This window comes from Pararge aegeria, chromosome 8 (genome assembly GCF_905163445.1).
Source record: "Pararge aegeria chromosome 8, ilParAegt1.1, whole genome shotgun sequence".
In the NCBI taxonomy this organism is placed as follows: domain Eukaryota; kingdom Metazoa; phylum Arthropoda; class Insecta; order Lepidoptera; family Nymphalidae; genus Pararge; species Pararge aegeria.
The window spans coordinates 19,068,180-19,093,638 of record NC_053187.1 but is presented as its reverse complement, the minus strand read 5'-3'; the positions used below and the strand labels follow the sequence as shown (position 1 = coordinate 19,093,638).

The following is a 25,459-nucleotide window of genomic DNA, read 5'->3' as shown; positions in this document are numbered from 1 at the left end:
TAAAAGTTAGTACTAGTAAAATGTCATTGTATCTAACAACCGCCAACTCGCATTAGCAGCTTAGAGGATCTTTTGAACATCATCAACTCATTAGCGGCCCACTACATGGCATTGGGTTTCCTATCAGAATAAAAATGGTCTGGGTCTTAGTCCACCACGCTGGCCAAGTACGCTATGGTGGACTTCACACGCCTTTGAGAAATGTATGAAGAACTCTCTGGCATGTAGGTTACCATTAAAGCAGTGATATTTCAATTGTATTTAAGGCGCATAACTCCGAAAAGTTAGAAATGCCCAGGATCGAACTCGGTCCCGCCAAAAACCGTTATCACCGCTATCACCGCTCTAAACTTTGAAATATCTTCTGATTTTCCTACGTTTCCTCGTGTGTATGTGTGTATGTTGTGTGTGTGTATGTATGCCAATCTTAGCTCCCGAAAGGTTACTACGGTTGTAACGGTTGGTAGTATTCTTAGCTATATTTGATGATAGATAGGATCTTCGATCTAGATCCAAGATGGCCCAAGTCGAAGGACAACAAGACCCACCACCACAAAATTACGAATAACATTTTTTGTAGGCTTATTACGTTCATCATATTTTGATGTTTATAAGTGGCTAAGTAAGCCACTTATTAAATTAAAAAAAAAAAAATTTTAGGTTAGTTATGAAATTAAGCCATGAGTCAGTTTTTTTTCTAATATTGTAATATATAATAAATATATTACGACAATACACACATCCCCATCTACTAAGATTAATAATTCTTTATTTAATTGTTATGACTCAATTACATTATTATATAAGAGAGTAATTAAAATACAATAATAATCTAAAAATAAATCAAAAAAAGTACATGAGATATTAATATAAATATACAAAATAGTTACAAATTTTAATCACTGCTTCCAGGCAGCCCTACATGAAAGTAAAAGTAAGCGTAGCTTGTGTTATGGGTACGAAGATAACTGATATATAATTTTATGAATAATATACATAAATACTTATAGTTGTGGGAATCGAACCCACGCCTTGGACCCAGAAAGCAGAGTGTTGGCCCACTGCGCCAATCAGCCGTAAAACGTTGCTACCCATAACATTTTAGTCGGCTCATCATTGGAGTTATTGTGGCTTAAAAACTCAACCATCAGCTTTTTATGTAAATTTTGTCTGGTGATTCAATATAGCCCCGAGCTTATATCGATAATGAACGATGTATCGACCTCATCGATAACTTTCGTAACTGACGTAACTCACTGTGAAAGCACCTCTGAGTTTAAACCAAGCAGAACTTCCATTCAAACTGAATATGTACTCTAAACCTATCAAGATAAATCATAATTTTGGATGTCAGGGCAGCAAGTCTCAAATTTGTTTCGGCATTCAATTGTCGAATTACTCTTTATGTAATTTCGCTGTATTGATAACAATGCAAGTGACCCAACGCTGTGTGGATAGGTCACAAAATGACCCTAGGAGACAGAGAAAGTAAGCATATCCGGCATAATCTGGCACCTGTAAATATCTACGTGAGAAAAGCGTGCGTGTGCGAACTTCTCGCGAGCTCATTCGTCTCTCAGGCAGAAAGCGGTGCGCGCGCATCACCATCTAACACAAAAAAGACATGTGCAGTGCTGTGTTTACAAAAAGTTGACTAACCAAGTATGAGAAACAATAAAAAACTTTAATTAACAACTAGTTAGCAAAAATGGCGTTGAAAATGCGTTTGATAATTTTAATAGCCTCAATTTATATTTCCGGAGCGGAAGATTTACAGGACTTTGAGTTCTCGGAGCCAAATGAACTTTTAATAGCACAGGAGTCAAGGCAGTATGAGACAATCGTGAAGCCTCCAGTGAGGATTTTGAAGCCAAACGGGGTGACGAACTCTCATAGGCCACAATACAACTTGGACTCTTTGGAAGCTGATTTGACAGCGCAGTTAGACGACTATTTCGAATCGACATCTAAACGGCCAGTAATAAAGAATTATAAGATCAAGATGAGTAAGGAAAACATGATCCGGGATGCCGTGCTGCGGGCGTTAGAGAGGAAGGACCATGTGGGAAAGTTCGCTCAAATCCTGCCTATCATCAGAGCGATGTCGGGGAATCAAAGAGTGGCATTGGCATCTTTAGTGGCCAGCCAGGTCACCACTCCTCCTGGTCGGCAGCCTCTTAATCTTTCTCAGGTAATTTTAGGAATAAGCTTTTTTTTTCATTTAAAATTAACGTATTATGAGGTATCATCATATCGGCCCCTTACGGCCCACTACAGGGCACGGGTCTCCTCCTACAATGACAAGGGGTTAAGACCGAAGTCCATCACGCTGGCCCAGTGCACATTGGTGGACTCCACATACCTTTGAGAACATCATGTAGAACTCTCAGTCATGTAGGTTTCCTCACGACGTTTTCCTTCACCGTCAAAGCAAGTGAAATTTTTAATTACTTAAAACGCACCTGACTTACAAAAGTTAGAGCTGCGTGCTGGGATTCGAACTCGGCCCCCGAAAGTGAAGTCGAGGTTCTACCCACTGCGCTATCTCCGCTTCAGACGTAGGTACCTGTTGCCCGCGAAATTGTTTTGTTTCTAATCCCTCGAGAGTCGTTTGTTTTCAAAGGGTCAAAAGTATCCATAAGGGTCAGTAGTATCTATAAAAATCATGAAGATTGGTTAAGGTGTTAAGTCTATCATCATCACAAAACCATTAACTGGCCCGTTAAAGGCAACAGGTCTCTTCTCAAGGTTTGGTCAATAGTCCACAACGCTGGCCTAGTGCGTTTTGGTAGACTTCACTTGGTCTTGTGGACATTATGGAAAACTCTTAGGCATGCACGTTTCCTCACAACACTTTTCCTTCCCCTTAGCAAGTGTATTTATTGCTAGAATTAAAAATGCACATAACTCCTAAAAGTGCGCGCCTGGAATTGAACGGTTCCCAAACAAGAAAGCCGAAGCTTTACCCACTAGGCAAACATAGGTAACAAATATTATTTTATTAGTCAAAGTCAAATATTTCTTAATTTTAATAGACACATTAATGGCACTTTTGATGCGTATATTACATGTAAAATATGACATAGAAGTGAGTTGATGGCGATAACTAAATTCGTCAACTTAAAACTAAAGCTACGAGGGTTCCAACCGCGCCCTTATAAAGAAGAAGCCCACAACAAACTTAGCCGGTTGTTATTTTTTTGTCATTAATTCCACGAAAACATATAAAAATATATGAAATATAATATCGCCGAAATCGGCGCATAGATACAGCTTTAAACATTATTAGTTTTCTTTATTTTTAGTATTAGCTTACTTATAGTATTAGATTAAGCCTCTAATGATAAATAAAGTTTTGTAAATAAATACATTTTGCATTGATAATATGAAATATACTTATGTATCATGTATATAATACGATAATGTGTCCGCATTTATGTCTGGTCATCATTATCATCGGGTCGGCATAGTAACCAGGATAGGGAACAGATCAAGACTGGAATTGAGAATTACTTTACAGAACGACACATTTTTCCGGTCAACACGGTAATAAAACCCAAGGCAGCCGAAATCATCCGTCATCCGAAATACACAGATACTTTTCATGCTGTTTGGGCAAGTGGTTGTCATTTGTCAATATCAAAAGTAAAGTAAATTACTTAATCGACGTAGGTTTAGGCTTCCGTCGTGGTCACGTAGCAACAGAATATAGTTAATTGTATTTATTTAGGGTTCCGCGTCAAAATGGTAAAAATTTTACCCTTTTTGTGACTTTTTGTACATCCGATTTCTTCACTAACTTCTTAAGCTATCGAAACTGAATTTGGAATAGTTGTAAAAAATAGTAGTATAAATCGAAAAAAAGGATGAAAAATTATTTTTATCATATAAAGACAACATATCTTTATAAAATTTAAATCAGGGGTTGAAACTTAAAAGTGTGTGGACTAGCAAACGGGTAATCATATAAGCGGGCTTTACCTTTACATTTTAAGCGATTATTATTTATTTTTATGCATTATATTATAGTGGAAAATATACAAAATTATGGACTTTACTTTAATCGATTATTATTTATTATTATGCCATCTAAAGTAAAAAAAATACCGTTAAAATCTAAAACTTGCAGGAAAAATAAACCCAAGTCTCTAGCTAGCATTGCGTTTTAGATATTATGAACAATAAACCTTTAAAAAAAGTTGGTATCTATGCTGATTTATTAAAATAAGGGATTTACTTATAGTTTATTAACTTAAATTATCACGTTGCCATAAAAAAACCCTCCAGAAATACTGAACCCTCGTTGCACCAGTATGACTAGTACTTGGCCGATTTTTTTAAAGGTTTTTATTTGTTTCTTTACTCCAGATCTCTCAATATTGCGCAAGGGAGCCAATAAGATGCTTTTTAGAAATCGAGTTTTCCACGATTGTAACGTGACTTAATACAGCCTTATAACCTTCCTCAATAAACGGAATTTAAATTTCGATTTCATGAAGAACTTTTTTTTTTAATTGACTGATTGATTGCCTGAGATGCCGAGTTCAAACATCATTATCGTTACATAGTATAAAGCAAATTGCTCCCGCTGTTTGCACGCTAAGATCTTTTGAACTACGCGATTTGATTGATTTTAATGCGATCTTCAGCAATAGGTAGAGTGACTCAAGAGGAAGGTTCACATGTAGTAAACATGCGTATTGTAGTAGAGAAAAACAAAGAAATCAAAAAAATTATGAATTGTCGAAACTTTACGAAATAGATAAAAATAAATTTGTTAAGACAATGACAGTCTTTACCCAAAACATATTTGATATATCTTAATTTAAGAGATAATGTGGCTGCAATAATTTGAACATTAGAAGCAAAAATAAACTTGCAGTGCAATATACTAGACTACATAAAATAATTAACTCATTTAAAGGAAATTGTAAGCAATTTTACAATAAACTACCAGTTGATATCTTGTAGATGTCTCCTAAAAATTACAATTTTTTTTATAAACGTAAGCTTATAGAAAAGTCCTAAATGACAATGTGAGATGGTGATAACAAGAAACAACAACCGACTAAGTTTGTTGTGTGCTTCTTCTTAGACCAGGTCGCGTTTGTAACCCTTTGGAAGTTAGCGAATTAAGAAAATAACGTGGGATTTTAGTAAAACCTTTCTTAAGCCGATGAGTAAAAAAAAAGTACAAAATTCTACAACCAAATATGTTACTTTAAATTCAGCGCAATTAAAACGATCCGCAGTTAAAAAATAAATGTAGGCTGTGCACAAGAGTAATATGCAAATAGATTTTGATTCGTACCATTATGAATTAAACATAATTTAAGTGTCGTAATTTCTAAATTCGCCCAGCTATAATTTTTGTTTCAGTTTCATAGAAACTTAACAACAGTAGTTTGATTTTTAAATCGAAATAACTAAAAAAAAACATGTCAAAATTGCGTATTTTTATTTACATAAAAATGCCATTAAGCAGGTTGCCGGTGTAATAACAGGCACATGAGACTTAACACCTTTTTGTTATATTTTATTTTTTCTTCAATAGTTAGCAGTGAAATATGTACCGTGTTCTGCCAAAATCAGTTTTGGGATGCCAAACATGTGAATTAAATTGATTAAATACTAAATGGTTGCCTCTGTGGCATACTCTGGTTTTTATAATATTTGTAGATATAAACTATTGACCCAACTTTCTAGACGAAAAGAGGCACGCTTTAAGGACTGTGCAAGCTATATAGTACTACGTCAACAATAAAAAAGCTTGGGTTTTAATTCTTACTCTAACCAGATTGCTTCTTAAATAGAATAGAATAGAAAAACTTTATTGCAACACAACACAATAGGAAATACAAGAAAAACAGAATAACAGTACATAGTACTTAGTGCTAGGGTGCAAAGGCGGCCTTATCACTAAAAGTGATCTTCTAAAGGCAACCTGAGCGTACGCAGCCGATAAAAAAGTGGAAAGTGGATGGTGCATAAAGTATGTGAATAGTTTTAAATGACTGTGTTAAATGAGTGTGATATGTGATATGGTGATAACAAAAAAAATAAAAACCGGATAAGTCTGTTGTGGGCATTTGAGACGCGCGTAGCTTTAGTTTTAAGTTGATGATGCCATCAACTCACTTCTATGTCATATTTTACATGGAATGTACGCATCAAAAGTGCCATCTATGAGCCTATTTGAATAAAGACATATTTGACTTTGACTTGAACATATTTTCCTTCCCCGTTTCTCCGAAAAGTTAGAGGAGCGTGCCGGGGATCTGACCTTGCCCCCCCTGAAAGGAAAGCCAGAAGCTTCACGTATTTATTTCAATAAAGGTTAATCGAACAAGGGTTAGGCTCAAAGCGTTATGCGTGTGAAACTGCGGGCGTAGTACTAGCTTTATAATAATCATCAAACCGTGTATTAAATGAAAACTATAATCATACTGAACAACTCAATTACGAGATAACTATGCCTCCGATACAATGCAAGCCAACGAAACTGCAAACTTCCACTTTGCGACAGTAATGGAAACGTAATGAATTCCCACAGGTTTTAACTTTTTGCGGTTTACAGATAATCATGGCGCAATTTCTATGTGAAACGCGATCATTGATTTTCCTTTTAATACATGTCGCATATAACTTTGTAATCGCCTTGATAATATACTCTAACTTTTGAGCCAAGAAAAAAAAACTATATTTTGGTACAATAATATGGAATTCAACTAAGCTGTCATTTGTCACATGGATGAATAGAAGAACAAAAATTCATGTAAAAGTAAATCAACTTTCCGATTGACTTATAGTTTATAGAGCACCAAAATAAAACGATTGCAGCGTTTAATCGGTAAGCGAGCACCAAAATAAAACGACTAACGGTAAGCAAGTGAGCAAAATATAACACATAAAACAAAAAAAAATACTTCGGATGGATTTTACAGAGGTATCTTACGATAGTAACATATTAAATCAAAGGAGCCTTCATTTACTCCATTACCTACCACCTACCTACCTCCATTACCTAGGCTAAATAAAACTAAACCATCGTTAATTTTAATGAAATATTATCCGTCAACTAGTAAATATAACTAATAAGATTCGACATCAGATACCTCTTCACTTTACATGCAAAGTTCTCGTTTAATGTTTATGCTTCTTACTTATTAAGTATTATATTTATACTACTCTTAAATTTATTTTTATGTGGTTTCGCATAAAAGTGTTAGAAAAATATTGAATTTTTTTTTAAACACTAATAGAGGTCAATAGGAAACAAGAACCTGATATTGTCCTTTAATAGTAATAATAATTTATTTTTCTAAAAACAATGTAAACATTTAACTTATTATAAAATAAGATAGAGGTCCTGATAACTCAGTATAAACTCGTATGATAGTTATCAGTAAAACTAAGTTTATAGAAAATGTTTTGTTTCTTTTTATCCTGTTTGAAAACTTCTACTGTGCTATTTTCTATGAAAACTGCACTAAGGCAATGAGGATACAAACCTTACGTAGAGAACGTAATGCTTTTATCAACCGTGGGATGTTGTATTGTTTATTCTGTGGAATAGATCTCCGACTCAAGTCTGGTTTCATGAACGTAGTTTTTGTATATATCATTTTTTGTAGAAATATTTAAAAAATTAAGACATTTTGATATGTTTTAATGGAACGAGAGAAGCTCTTGTTTTTTAAGAATTAATAAAATGCAAACAAACTTAAGCTTCTTCTTCTGCGGCTGCTACCAGTGCCGAGCAGGCCAAGAGGCGTAAATATGACCACCTGGATAGCAGCTTCATTTTTGTGCCTTTTAGAGTAGAGACTTTGGGACCGTGGGGTCCGGAGGCAAGAGCTCTTTTTAAAGAATTATCGAAAAGGGTTATCAAGTCTACCGGTGATCCTAGAGCGGGCAGTTACCTTGGCCAATGAATTAGTTTGGCAATCCAAAGGGGCAATGCTGCCAGCATCTTAGGAACTGTGCCTCGCTGCGGTGGTTTCGAGGACGTTATAGATTTTATTTAGTTTTAAATAGTTTATTTTAGGTTATATTTATAAAACAATTATTTTAAAGAATAAAGCTTCTTGGTGTGGAATGTAAAGATTAAAGTAGTTATAAATTGCATTGTTCAGATTACCTGACTTTCGCGATTATAGCAAAAAAGGGAATTCATTAAAGTATGAACCAATGTCTCGTGTAAAATCCGGTAATCTAAGCGGTAGTTATTTTATAATATTAAATCGAGTTTATTCTAATCGACTTATTGCATAATATCACATTGACAAACAAATCTAATCTAACAGAACATTAACACTTTTTCACTCAATACAAATAATTTGTCTAACTCTATCCGATTACAACGATGGCTTACAACATGACTCTATCTATTGTTGTCTTTCTACCAATTAAATCAATTTATCTTAGAATGAGAGACCACTGTAAGACTTCTTGACTAATTATTTTTTGTAAAAGTCAAATCAGATGTATTAAAATCATTCTAAAACATGACACATTAAGCTATGGGGATGACAACTATCATGGGGATGACGTTAAATGGATTTAATGAAACAGATTGGCTGCTTCTGCCCAATGAAAATGTCGTAGTTGTTGTTTTTTTTTGACTCACTTTAAAAATTGTTAGTAAATTAGCGTGTAGTGTTTACTTTTAAAAGGTTTTGCATATTCTGTGTAATGTTTGTATGAACCCCAGATCCAATAAATAAATAAAATTAAAAACAAAAAAAACAATACGAACACAAACAAAGGTCTTATATTAAGAACTAACAATCTAATTACAACTATTTTCTACATCTATTTTCTAAATATTTTTTAAAAAAAATTCTAGGTATTTATTCAAAATTAACTTTTCATTATTTTCACCGATCAATCTCTTTCGTGCCTTCTCCAATTACAAGATATTGGCGTTATACCTTGTGCCCAGTTGGCGCAGATAAAAGCCATAAACAAGAATTGAAAATATTACGCAAATAATTGTACCTAAACAGTGCTAAATATTACCTTTAGATCAGATAGATACCAAAAAAATATTAAATAAAGAATCTCATAAATTCATTCGAGGTACTCGTATTCTGATGTCATGTTAATATTATAACTGGTTGTGGATTTGCGTGATAACGATTTAGTTTTTTTTGCGAAAAGGATAGTGTTTTGTCTTGATGATGATCGATTTCATTGCACTTTACAGTCATCCGTTATCTGTTTATGTATTAGGGATATACTCCACCGACTGGCACACGGATTTTAAAGAGTTCTTATGCATCGTCCAATAAAAACCTGGAAGAAAGAAAGGCCATTGCTGGCATTCAGGGTGGCCTTTAATAAAAGTCTTGAATAAATTTTATTTTATTTTGGTTAAAATAAATTTAAGAGAAATTTAGTATCAATCCTTTAAGTAGTATTTATCATTTTGCTACATTATTACATAATACTTAGTATTATTATGTAGCTACAACTAACACTAGTCATTATTGTTACGTTATATCGTCTTATAGCATATCTCTCCGCGTTCTCATGGCCTATTCGATTTCATTCGAGATCCGATACGGAACTGGGCCGTTTTTTGCCCGAGCGTTGCAATTTCACGTATTGTGCGTCAAGTAGAGCGAGTAGCCATTGTCATAAATATATCGCCTACGGGCATGTTTTAGTCTATTAACAATTTATAATGCAATCTGAGAAATACTTAGATCCTAGTTACGAGTAAGGCGCTGTAGTTAACAACGTTGTCAACGTTGTAATGGTGGTTAACATATCGTTGCTCCAAAGCTAACTTTATCTAAAAAAAGAATCGCCTTTAAAATAATTTGGACCATATTGCAATGTCATGACAGAGCTTCATGTTTACAAAGCTATCTATTTACTAACAGATTTATGTGCTGTATATGTATACAACAAATAAAAAAGAGAGCAAATAGAAAAAAACACCTTGATAAAAGTCGCTATCAAAAAATAGAAGTTCAGAACATTAAAGTAGAGTGGCACGAAACGCCAAGATTTAGACGTGCATTTGGATATAAAATTAAGTACAATATTGCATTTGCAATATTATGTATAATTGATAGGATTCTCCAATAAGCTTCCATAAAGAAAACATAAACAATTACCATCATAAAATGTCTGAGCGAAGTGAAGACGCTAAACTATGGAATAGTTTAGCGCACTTGGCCACACTTGAATGACGGCCAACTATTTCTATTTCCTCTTCCATCAATAATCTTCCATTAGCTGGCAGTTTTTCATCTGACGTTGGTCAATAACCTATCATAGAATACATGCATATCTTTAAAATTCTCCACAAAAGACTTCGGTCTTCGTAGATGGACTGTAACCTCATCAAGTCTTGCAATCGTAATTAGTTGAAAAAAAATATTTTAAATTTCACGGGCCGTTGTAAAAGTACCGCCTACTTTCGTTTAGGATTGATAAAATAACTTTCGCTCATTTACAATGACGATTTAACAGTTAAATAACTATTAAAATACTCCGCTTTTTAAATACTCAGTACTTGCTTTGACAATGTTGTATTCCTACCTATCAGTCAATTTCTCTTTCTTTTCTTATTATGTGTATGTCTATTTAAAGTAAAACGGTGAAGTAAAACAACGCGAGGGATCTTGCATAACTGAGAGTTCATATACTGATCAGAGTAAAATGCGTTCGCTTCATAGCGATATAATGCGTACGCTATATTCAATAGCGTCCACCAACCCGCACTGGGCAAGCATGGTGTACTAAGGCGTAAACCCTTCTCATGCGTGGGAGACTCTTGCCGTCGTGATCTTGGGTCGGTAAAGGGTAGATATAATGATAATGATGTTATTATATTTTAGCAAACAAGACCTAATATTCATCGTTGGATTTCCACAAAGTTAACGCTTGCTTATATTATGTAAAGTATTTTATTATAGTAACGTACATAGCTACAACATAAAACTATTATTTATGTTATAACTATGCAGATAACTGAATCATTGGCATCAAATCACAGAATTGAAAAATGACAAAATAATAATGTAAAAATAAATACGTCGAAGATAAGTACAAATCATAAAATAATACGAATGTATCAAAGTCATAATAGTTTTAACGAATGTAACTTAAGTGTTCATTTGTCATCTTTATCAAAACTAATCGCTTATTACAACCGCAGAGCTGTGAAACGGTCCCACGATCTCTTGATTTTACACTGACCTCTTACTGTAGCCATTGTGGCCTGTGATGTTTTATAACAATATAAACAATAAAAACAATGGACAATATATCAACGAACTTGAACTACAAATCTTGCTAATAAACGGCCTTAATGAGCTAAATAGTTGTTCAACTCCAACCTTAAAGCGTCAAACACACACACTAAAACTTAAATAAGCTAAACAAACTAAAATAATGCGCCATTAAAATTTGTCTCACACTTTAAGTTACGTTTTCACATGACCCCCCAAATAATTGAAACATAGTAATCATAATATGCCTATTCAACTGGACAAAATGATTTAATTACTACAAAATAAGATGTCGGCTAAGTGATAAAGTTAAAATGATTAGGGTTGCCAAGTTATGAAGAGCTAAAATAATAAAAAGCGAATCGTGCTCGTTTTTTTCATTTAGAGCTAAAGAAATATAAAATATGCATATTTTGTAACCTTGATAATACATTGACAACTTCCCGTAAGAGTTCTTACAATTTAAAGCATAATTTACAAAAAAGCAAAAGACGAATATATTATATATATATTGTCTTATTGTTAAATAATAGAAAGCTCTACGAATTTCAAAATTTCTCATTTAAAAATCTTCATAGTTCCTTTTTTGTTTAATAACATAAGAAGAGTTCGTGAGATCAAAAAAATATACAATGAATATAATAGTTAAAACAATTGGACTCTCACTTAAAGAAATACTTTTGACTTTACTTTATCAAAATAAAATAAATACTGTATCTTATACATTTACTACAATCATGGATACTTCATACTTATTCAGATTAATTTTATAATGAACATTAAATTAAATTTGCTATAGTCCACGAAAAGCAGAATTATCCGTATGGTGTAATTTATATTTTTCCAATCTAAACATTTAACTAGGCAATCCAATCCTCCGCAATGTACCCTCTACGTATGTTTAGCTCTGCAACTGGAGCCGCTTCAGGAGACGTTGACAAGGGAAACATTTTTAGATTGTTTGACAATGAAACTTTTACATTGAAGAAATGCTAAGATGAACCTTATTTGATTGTTTTTTACTCATTTCAAACCTTTCTCTTTATTACAGGTGAGATCAATGTTCAATAACAACGACACTTCTGATCTGATGCTACCAATCCTATTAGACACAGCCAATTTGATCCGTCGTGCGATCAGACCCGGAAAAGAGCCCCGAGAAGTAAAATACCCACAAACACTCTTCCAAAGACGCTCTTTCACTGAGGAATCATTAAATGATGACATTTTTGACACTGAAGACCAAGAATTAAGTTCAACTACACAAAATGTACTTCATAAACATCGCAACTTCAGAAACAGATCTCAAAGAGTAACGCAAACAGTAAATACAATAGGTGACAAACATGCACAAGAAAATAATATTAAAGTCACGAATACTACACAGAGTAACACAGAGCATAAAGACACTGCAAATACACTTCACGATATTGCAAATAATAACAATGTAAGTATGATCCGTATTTTATGTAGCTTAGCAACTGTAGCAACTAAGACCACGAAACTAAGGTACTGAATTTGGTTTGTACTTATTTACATAAAAAAAAAAATTGGTACGTATGATGGTGAATAAATTTTCCAATACGGTAAGTACATATTATTTTTCCTGATAGTAGTAATATATTCTGGTGATTAATAGCAACTCCCTAACAAACTCAGACCAAGGAAGTAAGGTACCTAAAATTACTTCGTTATCATTAAATGAAAACAAAACATAGCCAAGAATGAAGATGAATTTCACTAAAAAGAAACAGCTTTACATTTAGATAATTCATTATAATTTACTATTCATGAGATAATTTTTAGCCCAATTTTCAACTGCTCGTTTTGAGAAGGATTTAGAACTTAGCTTGCCCACTTCTTGGGATTTGACATCATTATTATCATCATTATTATTATGTTGGTTTTCATGACCAGTTTCAAAAGCTGTCTGAAGCGTGGGGTTAGAGAACACATATTATATTTTTTGTTTTTACTAACCTAAAACTTCTTCTTTCTACCTACTCTTTCTAATGTGAAACTTCAAATTAGTGTGACAATAACATAAAAAACTATTTTGCTACCTTTATAATAATAATTCTCTATTTGGTAACTATGACCCAATTAGGATTTCTACACTATTATACAACGAAATAAGTTAAAATACGGTAATAATCAACAAAATGTAGAGATAACGTGTAATGTAGAAATTTACAGAATTAATTAACCTATTTCCAGAGAACTGCAACAGACCTAAACGTGAATAATAAATATGAAAGCATAAACCGCAACGATAACGGCACCATGGATCTTACAGCTGATGGCACTAATCAAACAATAGTTCAAGATCTTCCCATTGCTGAAAAATTCCGATCACTCAATAGATACATGGACAGGAAAGGTAAAATTGATACCTCAGTTTAATAACTATAATTGCGTTAAGAAGGTGAAGGGCAAATAAAGAACATTGATAATTTAAATATCGTATGAATAAACTTTTACAAGAAAATAATTTTTCCATCGAGCAATCCTATTCAGTATCTGGGTAGATAAAAAATATGTCAGAAACTATAAAATGGACCCATCAAATAACTATCGAACCATAATTTTGAATTTGGAACCTCAGTTGACAATCCTGATAAAGTTATTTCCTATGACTTTATCAGAATTGTCAATAAAGCAAGTTTTTTTAGTTTCTAAATTAATTTCATCTCACTGTGTTTGAGGGAGCGTCCGTCTTTCAAGTTTCTTTGAACCAAGTATTTTTTATATATTTTTTATATATCTCGATGTGCCTAAAATACGGATCAGACCTACACTAGCTTCTAGTTTCTCCTTTGTTTTGTTGTGTGTGCAAATAAAGAATTCAAACAAACAAACAAGGGTCATAATGCTGAAACAAGATCCTCAAAAATATTAAAATAATGCTGCTATCTACGATTGTAGTTAGCGCCCTAATCTAAAAACACACTAATGTCCTATTTATCACAATGGTTTAGTTGCAGTAATATGATTATTTAGATGCAATATAACATTATTTATGTAATAATTTTGTTGTGAAACCTAATAGCCTAGCTCTTACAGTTCCCGCGACAACTATGATTAACTATGATTAATTCTAAACTCGAAATAGAGAGAGATTTGGTTTCACACAATCTGCATAATATTTCTCGTAGAACTAAAGCTTTTTGTGATAGTCTCATCCAGGGAAGAACTACCGCCAAGCAAAATTGTTGCAATGCCATGCAATGTCTGATCAGACAATTCTGACCTGTGGCTTAAAACCTACGCCTCAGGTTAATGGACATAGGGTGGCACGTGGCAGGCCGTGTTTCTCGTATTCCCTGCAAAGTGTTGCCCGTTTTATAGGCGATAGTTTTCTACTTACCATCAGGTGGACCATCTGTTTCATCCATCTCAATATAAAAAAATTACTCTACTTACTTACTATCATATTTTCTACATTTCACAGGTAACCTAATCCGTCGAGGCACTTTTATGCCAAAGATATCACCACCAACTCGTCGTACAACCACAGAACCACTCCTCAGCAGACGCCGACCAGTTCCAGGCCGAAAAGTACCCACAGCCAGCGATCAAGCAAAATGCGAGATGTTTACTAACACTCTCTGTTTACATGCTGAAGATTATCCAACGTAAGTCTGATTATTATGTCATAATGTGAATAGCAAGCCTCATAAGAAGGCTCAGAGTCTCTCAGCAAGCGATGGAAAGAGCTTTGTTAGGAGTATCTCTACGTGAACAAATCAGAAATGAGGAGATCTGTAAAAGAACTAGAATTACCGACATAGCTCAACGAGTCGCGGAGATAAAGTGACAATGGGCGGGGCACATAGCTCGGAGAACGATGGACGTTGGGGTTCCATGGTGTTAGAGTGGCAAGCCTGCACCGGTAAACGCAGCCTTGGTCAACCCCCAACCAAGTTGACAGAGTCGCGGGGAGCCGCTCGATACAAGCGGCCCAGAATCGTGGAGTTTGGAACGCACTACAAAAGACCTATGCCCAGCAGTGGACGTCAATCGGTTGATATTATGATGATGATGATGATGAATGTGATTACTTATATTAGTTATTTAATCGGAGTTGCAAGGTTGATGCGTCGCTTGTATAACATCGAGCCCACGTTGGTTTATAAAATTTTGTTAAAATCCTGAATTCAAAATATATATGATAAATATTTAGATATACGCTAAAAGCCTATAACAGCCTCCTGATGGACTATAGGCCTCTCGTGGTGGGTGGGCTGGTCCATAATATCCACGCTAAGCAGAAGAGTTGGTGATCGCAGTAGATTTTATTTTTATTCTTTTATTTATGATCAGAATGCATTGGATCGTCAAGAAAAGTTTCCAACTGCGTTCTAACCCCCACGCCCACGCCCACTAAAGCTTTGATTTTATTTTGTTCCAAAAACAAGTTTTTGTATAAAGTCCTATACAATTATTTCGTGCAGCATGCAAGAAACATAATAGTTGTTGTGTGCGCGTGTTTGTGCGTGTTTGTGCGTGTGTGTTTGTGTCTGTGTGTTTGTGACTGCGTGAGTGAGTGTGCATGATTATGCGCTCAGCAGCGTGTGCATGTAAGTGTTTGGCGTACCAAACGAGTTTATAAATATATTTATGTTTGTAATTATTGAAATATTAATAGTAGTTTTTCAGTCTCTTCGTTAGAGAGTGACGGAAGCGATTTGATATATTTCGCTTTACAGATGTGAGAAGTAAGAGAGAATATGTTTGATAATTTATTAGAAATTGCAGTTAGAACAGACTTATGTGTAGCAACCGAATCAGATATTCGTTTTGTGTTAATGGATCATGGGGAGCTTTGGGGCTTTTCGCAAAATAGTACATAATATAAACAGATGTTACATTGTCAGGACCTTTGTGTTTTCTTAGAGCTCAATAGTTGGAAATATTGTAGTTGTAGTAGGACTTTGCTGCCCATTGTGTTTTATTGCCTTAGTCGTCTCGTACAACACCCGCGGGAAGAGAAGAGATGGTCACAGCACGGCATGAGACCTCAATCATAATTTTGTCACGGAGCTATACTCTGAGTATAGCTCTTTGACCACTGAGTGGCTATAAGCCTATTATAAGGCACATAGACGGCCATTTTTCTAAGCCATAAGTCCACCTACTTTTCGACAATTTGGTCTTCAAGCACTGAGCGATTTTGGGAGAAAAGATGTCTCAAAGTATCACGAGTTTGATGCTATCTCAGACAGAAGTTTATAAAACTCCAGTGGTCACTGTAGCATTAAAATAAAAAGTATAAAACCAAACAGTTACGAATTTAGCCAAACATAAACAGTACAGGTCAATGATTGCATAAGTAGATCGCGAACGAAAGCAAAAGTAAATAGAAGGAAAACGTCACAATGTCGGAACGGACACGATAGAAAGTGAGAGCATATGTCAACCGGCTCCGTGGTATCAACAAAAGAAAAACTGGAAGGATGACGATGAGCGTTTAAACTAACGGTGAATTTTACTAAGCAGAAGTAGACTGTGGAATTTTTATTAGAAACAATTATTATTAAACGCAATAAAAAAACCTTTTGGCAGTAATAAAAAGTTCTTAAAGAAATCCACTCACGTGAGGAATTGAGGCTGTTATATTTTAATATTCATGAATATTCTATTAATGCAAACTCGAATTATGTTATTAGAAAACTTGGGCTTAAACATTTACATCAACATTATCATAAGCATTTACTTTTATAACTGCAAAAGGGAGTGAAACCTTTAATCAACTTTTCGTCATGCAAATGTAGATTAAAAAATGTAGCATACATAATAATAAAAAGTAAAATTATATTTTCATAGCCTAATTAGGTGGAACATGAAAATGTAAAGATATTTGGATAGATTCTACTGAGAAGAAGTGTGCAAGAAGCTGTTATTTTCTGACATCTTAACATGAATTTACAATTAACATTTTAACACGAATTTTTCTATCTTGTGAGAGATGAAAGCGGATGCTTCCAAGCAATCTTTTCATATCCAATAGCTGAAACCTCTTCATTATAAGTAATTAAAAAAGAGTAGTTTGACTAACTACTCAACCAAATATTTTCACATTTATTTTAAACTAGTAGCTATCCCGGCGAACTTCGTACCGCGGATCTTTTTTTTTTCTATGAATATAACATTCATAAAAAAAAAAGATTTCAATACTTATTATCCTAGGTCTAAGAGGAACCCAAAAAATCAAATATCATAAAATATGGTCCAGCCGTTCTTAAGTTATAAATAGTGTAACTAACAGAACTTTCTTTTATATATATACATTTCTAACACGTAAATTGTTTGCAGAATAAAAGCTATATAGATAATCTTTATAACGTGGTGTGGCCTAGATGTGACGACGTAAATCAGACGCAGTGACTGAATTTAGAGGTCGCAATTCGGCCTTTATCTTTCTTCCTTGGGAAGCACGTTTAGCCACAATACCCGGTTATTATAATGGAATCACGACTGTTATCTAAAAATCGAAGGTTGACCTTAATCCTCATAGCACCATCATAAAAAACCCACTATGAGCCATGTGTAGGGCACGGGTAAAACAAAACATCGTGAGGTAACCTGTATGCCTGAGAGTCTCAGCATAACTTTCTCAAGGCTAAAGCTAAAGTCTACGAATCTGCACTTGGCTAACGTGGTGGACTAGGGCCAAATATGTGCCGAGGATGACCACCGAGAGGGTTTTACTGGTTAAAAATCCCATGACCAAAAAAAAGGGTTTAAATAATAATAATAATAATAACGTTTAATTTGATAAAAATCCATAGCTACAACAACAACAATTATCTTATTTACTATAATATAAACTAAAATTGGCCAAACATATAAATAATAAAAAATTGGGAATCTTCTAAGGTAAATACCCTCTTGAGCACCTGGTGTGTGAGTGTGCACCAACCCAGTGCTCCATAAAGGGATTTTTCCATTTATTGGTTAATATTTTAAAAATATTGTTGGAGCTTCCGCGCATTCTACTCATCATTGATGCAGATCTTTTTCTCATGATTGCGTAGAAGTCATCAACATGATTCTCCGCAAAAAAAGCCTTGGAGAGGAGAGGAGACCCGTGACCAGTGGGCCGGTAATGGGTTGATATGATGAAACAACGATATTAAATATTAATTGAATTTCCAGAGACGCAATCATTGGTAGCATAAGGCGGAACAAAGCAGCCGCGGGTGCGCTGTTGGCGGACTTCAAAGACCCAGGGGAGGGTGCTGTAGACGGAATCACTGCTGCCCAGGAGGCGAAGTATACTGCGGAACACTACCTTGTGTCTAACAGGTAAATAGAGTTTTCCTACAAATCTGGCATCCAAATTTAAAGCCAAAGTCATGCTTCTTAGTGTTGAAGTCTAGATACAGATTACATCTACGGCCAGGCTAACTTATATAAATAAAGAACTTTAATTAGGCGTGAGTGTTATAGCAACACTTTTCGAAATAATAATTGAAATATTATATGAGTGCCGTCTCTTAAGAAAAAGATTGTTATCTATAACCAGTATTTGTACCAAAATACTTACAGACAGAACATGTCAAGTAAAATTATAATATATAATTTCCTTAAAACAATGATATTTTAGAATGGCAGTTTATTCGTCGTACCCTGCCTGATAATGTCCCTAAAATACGCAACGTCACGATAGATATTCGGAAATTTTCGCGCTGTCTCGCGTTTCTTCGGCTGTCCGGATACCCCTACAAACTGCGCTCTGCGACTTTAGTTCGTTAAAACATAATATTGTTACTTACCGTATCAGTTACATAATATGTATAAATGACATGCAAGATATATTGTGGGTTTACATTTAAACCAACCCCCATAAGCTCGTATCTTAACAAGTAGTCTTTGAGATGTGCAATCTTGCTCGGTAATAGACGATATTGTAATAACTAATAACAAAAGTTATTAAATCAAATTGCAACAACGTGAATTGAAGCGTTATACAACGAGAATACAGCACAGATAATAGCAGTTTTGATCAGAGATTTCACAAATTAGGACTTGTCAATCTTTTCTTGCGGTTAAAATACAATGGCGACACTGTTACCAGAAGCAAATTAACTTTTGCAATGCGTTGTTTACATAAAGTTATTGCTTGTTTATAAACTAATAGAAATGTTTTTTTTTATATCCTACTAGTAATTGCGTAGTTAGTAAGTGATAAAGCAATCTAAGGTGGTAGCCGGCTAAATTGTTAGGGGTATGGCTGTTGGAAGCCACCACGCACCGAAACCGGAACACTAAATCGCTGGGACGTCTTTGTCGGTAGGGTGACTAGCCACGGCCGAAGCCAGACCAGAGAAAAATGTTTGTTTTTTTTTATATAGTGATAATTGTCGGACCAAGCAGACGGTAGGTGGAATACCATCCCCTATTAACAAAAGTCAAAGTCAAAGTCAAAAATATCTTTATTCAAGTAGGCCCATAGGTGGGCACTTTTGATGCGTACATAAAAATTACACGGTAGTGACATGATGGCGATAACCACATTCGTAAACTTAAAACTAAAGCAACGAGGGTTCCAAAAGCGTCCTGGTCTAAGAAGAAGCCCACAACAAAGCCGGGTGTTTTTCATCTCACAATGTCATTTAAAATTATTAGAAGAGCAACCTGGTTAGAGCAATAATTCACACCCAAGCTTTTATATCGATTACGTAGTCCTTTATACTATAATAGGAGTTTTCTATAAGCTTACGTTTAATACAAACTTTGAACTTTTTCAGAGACATTTCCAAGATGTCAATTAAAAAAAACAGAGCAACACTTCGCAGGGTATACGAGGCACATCCTGCAACATGGCGCCCTGTGTCCATCAACCTGAGACGTAGTTGTTCAGCCTCATGCGCCTGTAATTCCCAAATGGAAACTGTCAGGGATCCCGGGTCCTTCCATTTATGAGACCCAACGCTCACAACGCCATGGAGGACGTGTTATATAAACCAAAAGAAATATAGCCAAGTTAGGTTTGTCTACAAATCTTTTGCGTGAAAATCAGGTTAAAATGCAGGTCCATTTTCATTGGCCTAATGATAGCACGTAAAACGGGGAGGTCAAGGTTTGTCTCGAATGAATTAATTTAGCACAATTCGCTTAGCTCATTCGCGGGTTATATGATTGGTAGTTGTTTTTTTGTACTCGAATCTCTCATAGCATTATGGTGAAAATGGAAGTGTCATAAAAGAACATTTCTGACCCATAAAAGCAGGATATTCAAAATGTAAAGTCATTGTGAAGTCGACATTTCCTGAGGTTTCGGACCGAAACGTGCGTAGAGGGTTGCCGAAGATCTGTTTGGTGAGGAGTAAAAGGATTGAACAAATTATAAATTACACCATAAAGATTCTCCTCCTTTTGCGGAGGATAGAAAATTTAGCTTAATTTTCATAATATATTATGGATTTCCGCAAAGTAACGCCTGCTTCTATCCAATATTCGAAATGTAAATCTCTAGTATTCACATTTTTTAATATGCACACAGTTTTCATTCTGGTTCTGATGCTACAGGGTGGGAAATCGAAGTGTCCGCAAGCTATAATTTTCTCATGATACCTACAGATAACCAAAAACTTGAAAGATATTTATTTACTGTGGTGTGGTATTTAGTGGGATGCAAATTGTCTGGGGTGTAACAGTTATATTACACCTCGATCATTACTCGGTCACTTTAAGTAAATTAATTCCTTACGTACATTATTTACTTATATAACTTACTTACATTACATACTTATTTAATTACTTAAGAAAATTATTTACATAAATAAATTACTAACTTAAATACATTATTTACTTATTTATATTATTTACTTAAATAAATTATTTACATACGTACATTATTTACTTACGTAAATTATTTACTTCAGATAAAAAGTACATTATTTACTTATTTATATTATTTGCTTACGTACATTATTTAACTATATAACTTTAAGTCAAAGTCATTATATACTTATTTACATTATTTACTTATATAACTTACTTACCTTATATACTTATTTATTTACTTAAGTTCATTATGTACTTAAGAGTATTAATTACTTAAATACATTATATACTTATTTACATTATTAACTTTAGTACTTATTATTATCTTATTTACATACGTACATTATAACCTTAATCGGCATCGTATCGGAAAGTTTAATCGTAAATACGTCTTTGTCGGTAGGGTGCTAACTATATAGTTAAAGCCTCATCAGTAGCCAGGAAATGTCTGCTGGATTAAAGAGTTCTCGCAGCGGGAGGGATCGCCTTTAATCATCACGCTGGGCAGAAGGGTTGGTGGATGTGCCCGTTCTCAGTTATGTTCCCTTAGTCATCTCGTACATCATAACTTATCCGCTACTTAATGAAACAATGATTGCGTATCAGTGACCACGCCCACCTCCAAAACTTGTAGAATTACTACTGTTCACTGGATATTTAGTCGTATTCTTATCTGCCGTCACCACACGGCGTATAATATTTGGAATTGTATTTATTTGTCTCATGTGTTGTTATTTGTTTAAGGCGAGGCGACACAGCGAACCGTGATTTCGCAAGTGCGGGTGAAGCCGGGTTCATGTGTCCCAGCACAGTGAAGTACGCGCGGCCGCAGCGAGCCAGGGCTACATCAGGGCAGTGGAAATACATCGTGAACACGGGAGAACATACGCAGACTTTGCGCCTTGAGAAATGCCTGTAAGCAAGTTTCTTTAAAACCCTAACGACTCCTTAATTGATCCTTAACCCCTCGGCCTCTCCGACCCTAAGACAGAGCGATATGCATAATCATAAATTAAAACTTACCGTAGTCTTTTGCATGACAAAAGCAAGCCGTGTGCATTCCCACACGGCACAAACAGGTTGGGTGCAAGTGCATTTTAGCAATCTCTAACGGTGGGTTAGGGTACTGTCCGAACTGACAGTTGGGCCTAAGAGACCGCGAGGATTAATGATTCATCCTACGCATGATTGCCGGCAAAATGGATAGTCCTCTGATTAATATACTTAATTATAAGTAAGTACTAGTAGCTTTCATTGTTACTAATGCAAATCTTTTAATAAATAAATTTGCAATTTGAAATTTAATTGTAAATCTTGTACTAAGGCCACAGGAATAAGAATCTTCGATTACAGTCCATGTGCCATGTTTCGCACAAAATGTTATCTTAACGTATTATATAAGACGCATCATTGGCGCAGTGGGTAGCGACCCTATTTCAGAGTCCAAAGCCGCGGGTTCGATTCCCACAACTAGAAAATGTTTGTGTTGTAGTTGGATGAATAGCTGTTTAATAATAATAGCTGGTTTATTCCATTTGCACAGCCAACAGCTAAACTAAACTCACTGAAATTTGGCACATATAAAGCATGCATTTAAGTGTGTAATTTTATTTTATTATTTTTAAATGTTATTTATTTATAAGTATTTATGTTATATATTTTATTTGTATTGTTTATATGTAATATTATTATATATACATATATTTTATTTATATATTTGTATAAATTTAAATATTATTTATTGCACCACCTACCTCTTTTCTATGTTTTTTCCTTTTACGCCATTGGTTGCCTGAAAGAAATCGCTATGTAGCGATAAGACCACCAAATTGTACTCTCTTGATATGTATTTATATCTCTGTAACTACTTTTTTTCTTTGGTGTACAATGAAAGTGTATTCATTCATTCATTCATTCATGCATCCGAGGCAGGCACCTGAAATACTCCGAAATAAGATTCCGAATGCAAAATTTTAGGTTTGCACAGGTTTAAACCGATTGTTTAACCGGCACGGAGGTGGCTCCGTAGTCTCCATACATACATGCCAAAGTAAATAAAACGGTTCCCGTGGTAATTTCAAAATAGCATAACAAACGTGGGCGAAGTAGCAAGTAACAGCTTGTTTTAAATTAAACAAAGCATTATAACGATGAATGTATTGACGTGAACCTGTTTTTTAGCTTCTTAAAGAAAATTAAAACTGCATCTTTTAAAAAATACTTTTGTATGATGTACATTTACACTAATCTTTGTTCAACTAGCTGTTCATCTTGCTTGCTGTTTTTAATAACTATATATGTACCTATACTTTTTTCTTACTTACTGCTATGCTCAATGCTTTTCAAATTTCTATTTTAATGTAGTTTTTACCGAAAGATAGTGTGATTTTAGAGGAAGGTTTATATGTAATAAACATGTATATAATTGTAGAAAAAAATCGAAAATTTTCAATTTTCAAACATACTTTTGTGCGCTTAAATTGCAGACTTTGCCTAAACCTTACGAGATTGGTGAATCACTTCAAAGTCTTCATTAGTAACTAAATTACACCCGCGCATAGCCGGGGCGGGTCGCCAGTTGTAGATAAATAAATTCCCTGCCCTAATTAACCTTCTCTTAATGCTTAAAAATAAAAGCCTTCGTAGGTTTATAGTATTTTCTTATTGCACGAAAAGTTTTCGCTTGACTACGAATTCTGTTTCTTCAATTTCAGAAAGCCAAAGGAGTCCTGTACTTACCTCACGGACAATTTTAAATCCAAATGTGTTCAAGTTTACAACTATCACAGACTTCTAACATGGGACCAACAAAATGGTTTGCACATGGATATATTTAAAGTAAGTATGTTAAAGAATAAAGCGCTGATAGCCTCGTGGTAAGAGCTTCGGCCTACCTTTTGCGGTGACTGAGTTCGGTTCCCGATGCTCTTACTCTCTAACCTCTAACTTTTCGGAGTAATGTGGGTTTTTTAATTTAAGAAAATGAATGCTTTAGGAGAATGTCTTTAGTGAATGCTTTAATGAGAATTCTCCATAACGTTCTCAGAGGTGTTGGAAGTCTACCAGTTCGGACTTGGCCAGTGTAGTGGCCAGGCTTTAGACCGTTGTCCATTAGCACCTCAACCCTAAATCTCCCTGACTCTGAGAGGAGACAAGTGCCTAGTAGTTGGCCGACACTGGGTTGATTATATGTTGATCTCTCAGCTATTCTGTTTTTTTGTTGGTCATATTGGTTTCAATACACTCATTCAAATTTGAAAATTATTTCAGGTTCCTACATGCTGCTCCTGTCACATAGAAGGTTACAGCGTATCGTTTCCACCTTTAGGCCATAGAATGCATGAAACATCGTCCGAGCACTTTCCCGGCGAAGATTTATCATCTGAACACGGCAACCAGGCATTTGAATCCGTACAATCCAGTATTCAGAGACCAAGCCTATCCAAAACTCCATTTAGCCTCAATAAACCAACAGCCGCAGAGTCATTCCCATCACTAACAGATAATTACAATTTGATACCTGGATCGACATTCAATAATTTAAAAATAAATGACAATGAAGAGTATAGCAGTGTAGCATCGAATCCCAGCGATTCCTACGGTAATACATACTTCCCTGATTCGTTTAACCAAGCAACCTCGGTAAGAAACATTAAAAGACCGGTTCCTCGAAATCCTACTGGGATAGCAGCCTTGGAATCTGTCACATTGCCCAGCTATTTAGAACCTCCAACGCCTGCAGCACCATCTTCATTTGCATTCTCTAAAGAAAGTTTTAACAAATACAAAACTAATGACAGTCAATTCAAAAGAGGTCCTGTTAGACCCAGTCGAAGGCCTATAAGGAAAAAGATATCAACGGGGCCAGAAGATTTAGTATCATCTGGTACATCTGCTGTTGGGGCTTATGATTTAGACAGTTCTACAGATTTCAATGAAGATGTAGACGAAAGAGAAATAAATATTAACTCTAATTTTAATCCACGACCTACAATAGCTCCGAAACTTCAAGCAGTTACAACCGAAAGAAATTTTACTAACTATATACCGTTTGATCAAAGTAAAATTGTAAGGGAAGATACAGTTAATAACAAGAAAGTTAATTATAATTACCATCCTATTATTGATTTCTTCGAGGATTACGAGAAAAATCAGGATTCAATTGATAGAGAAGATAATGCACAAACTTATGTTACGTCGTCTGAAACTGAATGGAAGCCAATAAACCGACCATTGTTGGATACCAAAAATACAAACTCAATAGGACGGAAGAAACATAAGTAAAATAAAAATGTTTTAGTATTTAGTTTAAGAATTTCAGTACTCATAATTGAAATACTCTGCCTTCCTCCTGTCTTATTCCGGAGACCTGAGCTCTGAAGGAATGGGTAGGATGATAATAATGATGATGATGATAAAAA

The 25,459-nt window shown here is 34.9% G+C and overlaps 1 protein-coding gene across 1 annotated transcript; it reads left to right on the top strand.

Annotated features, from left to right (window-relative positions):
• Window positions 1–1,708: 1,708 nt before the first annotated feature.
• LOC120625919 (neurotrophin 1-like) lies at window positions 1,709–25,322 on the top strand. Its single transcript, XM_039893189.1, is given in 8 exon segments — window positions 1,709–2,191; window positions 12,298–12,693; window positions 13,443–13,626; window positions 14,698–14,881; window positions 18,405–18,554; window positions 21,783–21,953; window positions 23,753–23,876; window positions 24,309–25,322. Coding segments are annotated over 8 exon segments (2,706 nt in total).
• The last annotated feature ends 137 nt before the right edge of the window (window positions 25,323–25,459 follow it).